The sequence below is a fragment of the Sinocyclocheilus anshuiensis genome, unplaced genomic scaffold (assembly GCF_001515605.1).
Source record: "Sinocyclocheilus anshuiensis isolate Anshui unplaced genomic scaffold, SAMN03320099.WGS_v1.1 scaffold457, whole genome shotgun sequence".
Classification (NCBI taxonomy): domain Eukaryota; kingdom Metazoa; phylum Chordata; class Actinopteri; order Cypriniformes; family Cyprinidae; genus Sinocyclocheilus; species Sinocyclocheilus anshuiensis.
This window is the reverse complement of record NW_015537939.1, coordinates 3,130,013-3,133,709: the sequence shown is the minus strand read 5'-3', so window position 1 is coordinate 3,133,709 and position 3,697 is coordinate 3,130,013. Positions and strand designations below refer to the sequence as shown.

The 3,697-nt window shown below is 34.2% G+C and overlaps 1 protein-coding gene across 1 annotated transcript in view; it reads left to right on the top strand.

Annotated features, from left to right (window-relative positions):
• The window catches only part of LOC107662710 (probable E3 ubiquitin-protein ligase HERC1), a 78,104-nt gene that overhangs the window by 18,697 nt on the left and 55,710 nt on the right, over positions 1–3,697 (top strand). Inside the window, 4 exon segments of the mRNA XM_016452784.1 lie at positions 555–720; positions 2,075–2,200; positions 2,300–2,521; positions 3,658–3,697. Coding sequence (XP_016308270.1) covers positions 555–720; positions 2,075–2,200; positions 2,300–2,521; positions 3,658–3,697 — 554 coding nt within the window.

Genomic DNA, 3,697 nt, shown 5'->3' with positions numbered 1-3,697 from the left:
CCTGCTGAGGCCTCAAGATGGTAAGTGATGTATGTTGACTTTGAGGTCAGAACATTTAATTCTGCACCAGTATCTCCAAAGAAAGAGAGAGTGTGCATCAAATGTCTTGATCCCATTATGTGGAAGCTTCCAGAAAACGTTAACGTTTTTATTTTATTTTATTTTATTTTATTTTACTCCTCCAACCTCTTAAGTTTCTGCTTCAGCTTTTTACTTTTCTCTCAAGTCACTACATAGCAACCACCATAGCAGCTAAACAACTGCATAGCAGTGCCCTAGCAACTACCTAGCACACCCTAGCATTGTGGCAGAGAGTTTTGCTTAGGCAAGCACGAATTCTGGTTTATCTGTGTCAATGTCAGCTGCTGAAAGACACTCATATAGCAGGAATGTCACACACAAACAGCCGCAGGGGTATCTGGCACAAGCTCATAACCGTCTCCATGCCCACAGGGATGGGGTCAGAGCAGCATATGGCCTGGCACTCGGTAAAGGTCACTCTAGACTTCTCATCTTTAAACTTCTCACTCTTGTCCTCTCTGTTTCTTCTCCAGGGAACATCACCAGTTCGTGTTGTTGTGTATGAAACTCTTGTCCATCCACCTGTCGTTGGCCCACGCAGGGGGAACGGGGGCCGCAGTGCTGGGCGCTCAGGGTCGGCCCCTCAGGAACCTGCTCTTCAGACTCATCGACTCTAATGTACCAGACTCCATACAACAGGTCTGCTGTGAAACACTGGGCTTCAGTGTGTTTTAGTTGTACTTTTTCTGCATTATATGCTAACTCAGTATTGCTTACAGTTACTGGTTTTGCACAATTCTGAATAGTTTGCATATATTTACAATTTACATATAGAATTATTACAATGTTCAAAAGTTTGGACTCTTTTTTTATCAAGAACGCATTAAATTGATGAAAGTTACAGTAAAGACATTTCAAATTTACAAAAGATTTCTGTTTAAAAAAAATGCTGTTGTTTTTTTACTTTCTATTCATCAAAGAATCATCATAAAATGCATCACAGCTTTCACAATAATATTAAGCAGCTGTTTTTTTTGACTGTTTTCAACATTGATAATAATAAGAAATGTTTCTAGAGCTCCAAATTTAGCTTTGCCATTACAGGAATAAATTATATATTTAAAATATATTAAAATAGGAAAGAGGTATTTTAAATTATAATAATATTTCGTTATATTACTCTTTTACTATATTTTTAAATAAATGCAGCCTTGGTGAGCATACGAGACTTCTTTCTAAAATCATAATAACCCTAAACTTTTGAACAGTAGTTTAATTTTTCCTTAAATTTAAATTTGAAGAAACAAAGCTTGCAGAAGGTGCTGAGTAGTTATGAATTTCTGTTTCATTATGTGATTTATTGTGCTCTTTGGCAAATTATACTTGGCAAGGCATATGTTATTTGTCAGTAGCTGTGTTTTCATCCAAGCTGCTAATTTAATTTATGCATGACAATGAAATATTGCAATAAAGAAATAAATAAAAGTAAAAATAATTTGTGAATGAAGAACATTGTGTTCAAGAGAACAAAACAGCTCTTTTTGAGGAGAACTGGTGCAAAATAGAAATTATAGCAATTGTGAATGCTACTGTGACTCTTTTATTAAACATACTAAATTGCATATTTTATTACATTTAGCCTACTTTTAAATATATTTTTTCTGCCTGAAGTAAACTTAGTATTATATGTGTTTATTATAGGTACAAAAATGTATTTGTTTCCATACAGCATTTTTAAGGCTCAAAACAGATATTTTGTGTTTAATAAAAAAAAAAAAACACTAACTGTACAATCTATAATTTCTGGCAACAGTACAAAACCGTAAACAACTCCAGCCAATCAGAATGCTTGCTGGCGTTCCGCCCACATGTTAAAAACTCTTAAGATGATGGAATCTGTTGGCTCTGTTTTCTTTTTGAGGGAGTTTGCAGGGTACACGACTTTTCACAACCTTCAAGAGTACAGTGTAACTTTTTGACTGAATCATCGTCAGAATGCCAGCATATGAGTCATTCCCACACCATAGTAATTAATTTTTGTTTGTGTGTTGAGGCGGTAATGACCACGCTGTCTATGGGAGCGTCTCTGTTGCTGCCTCCTCTCAGGGAGAGAACGGAGCTGCTGCACTCGCTGTTACCACAGGGTCCAGAGAGCTGGGAAAGCCTCTCTAAAGGACAGGTACGCAAACGCAACAATATTAAAGTCTGGCACATATATCAATATTTGCTGAGAAACCCCTGCTGTTCCTCTAATGATTCTGTGATATTACTATTACAGCGTCTACAGCTGGACATGGTGCTGAACAGCCTGCAGGAACAGAGTCACGTGGCGTCCCTGCTGGGATACAGCTCACCTGGGGAGTTGAGCGCAGGTCTGGCACTGCCGCCCACCCCTGACCGCCCCACAGGAAGTGTTAGCTCTGGCTCAGAAATTCCAGACCAACTCCACCTGGCTGAAGTGCTCCTGAAGACCTTGCTGCTCAGCATCGGGTTCTATACAGTCAGTTCAACAGTTGTACAATCTACTGTACATCTTGGGCCTCTTTTGGACATTTTTTATTTTTATTTGTTGATATTATAATTTGTAATATATAATTAAGAATTAATATATAATATTATAATATTAAATAATGTATAATTGACAATATATTTAATACATATTGAATATAATAACTTATAATATACATTACTGTTTTTTACTGTCATTTTTGACAGACCAAAACTGCATTTATTTGATCAAAAATACCGTAAAAACAGTAATATTGTGAAATATTATTACAATTTAAAATGACTGTTTTCTATTTTAATATATTTTAAAATATGTTATATTCTTGTGATGACAGCTGAAATTTCAGCATCATTACTCCAGTCTTCAGTGTCACATGATCCTTCAGAAATCATTCTAATAAGCTGATTTGGTGCTCAAGAAACATTATCAATATTAAAAATATGAAAATATTTTTGTGGTAACCACATAATTTTTTATTACAATTTAAAATGACTGTTTTCTATTTTAATATATTTTAAAATATGTTATATTCTTGTGATGACAGCTGAAATTTCAGCATCATTACTCCAGTCTTCAGTGTCACATGATCCTTCAGAAATCATTCTAATAAGCTGATTTCGTGCTCAAGAAACATTATCAATATTAAAAATATGAAAATATTTTTGGGGTAACCACATAATTTTTTTTATGATTCTTTGATGTATAAGAAGTTTAAAATAACAGCATTTATTTGAAATGGAAAGCTTTTGTAACATTTTAAATGTTTTTACAGTAATTTTTTATAATTTTAATGCATCCATGCTGAACAAGATTTAAAAAAAATCTTACTTACCCAAAAAGTTTTGAATGGTAGCGTATGATAATACTAATTTAATTTAATAATTCATGTATGCAAAAATTTAAACCTGTTTCTAATGCTCTCTGCCTACTTCCTACACAGGAATTGCTTGTAGGAAAAGCCAATCAACTGAGATGTTTTGTTGTATTTAATTACGTATATTAAATGAAAAATAAAATGTATAAAATTATAAAAGGGATTTAATGTGTGATATATTTTAGAAAAATCAAAACACAAATCATAACATGTTCTCCTTTCTGTTCACTCTGTTCCCTGTTTGTTCATGCAGGAGCGTGCGTTTGGCGAACTGGAGAAGAACAGTGATAAAC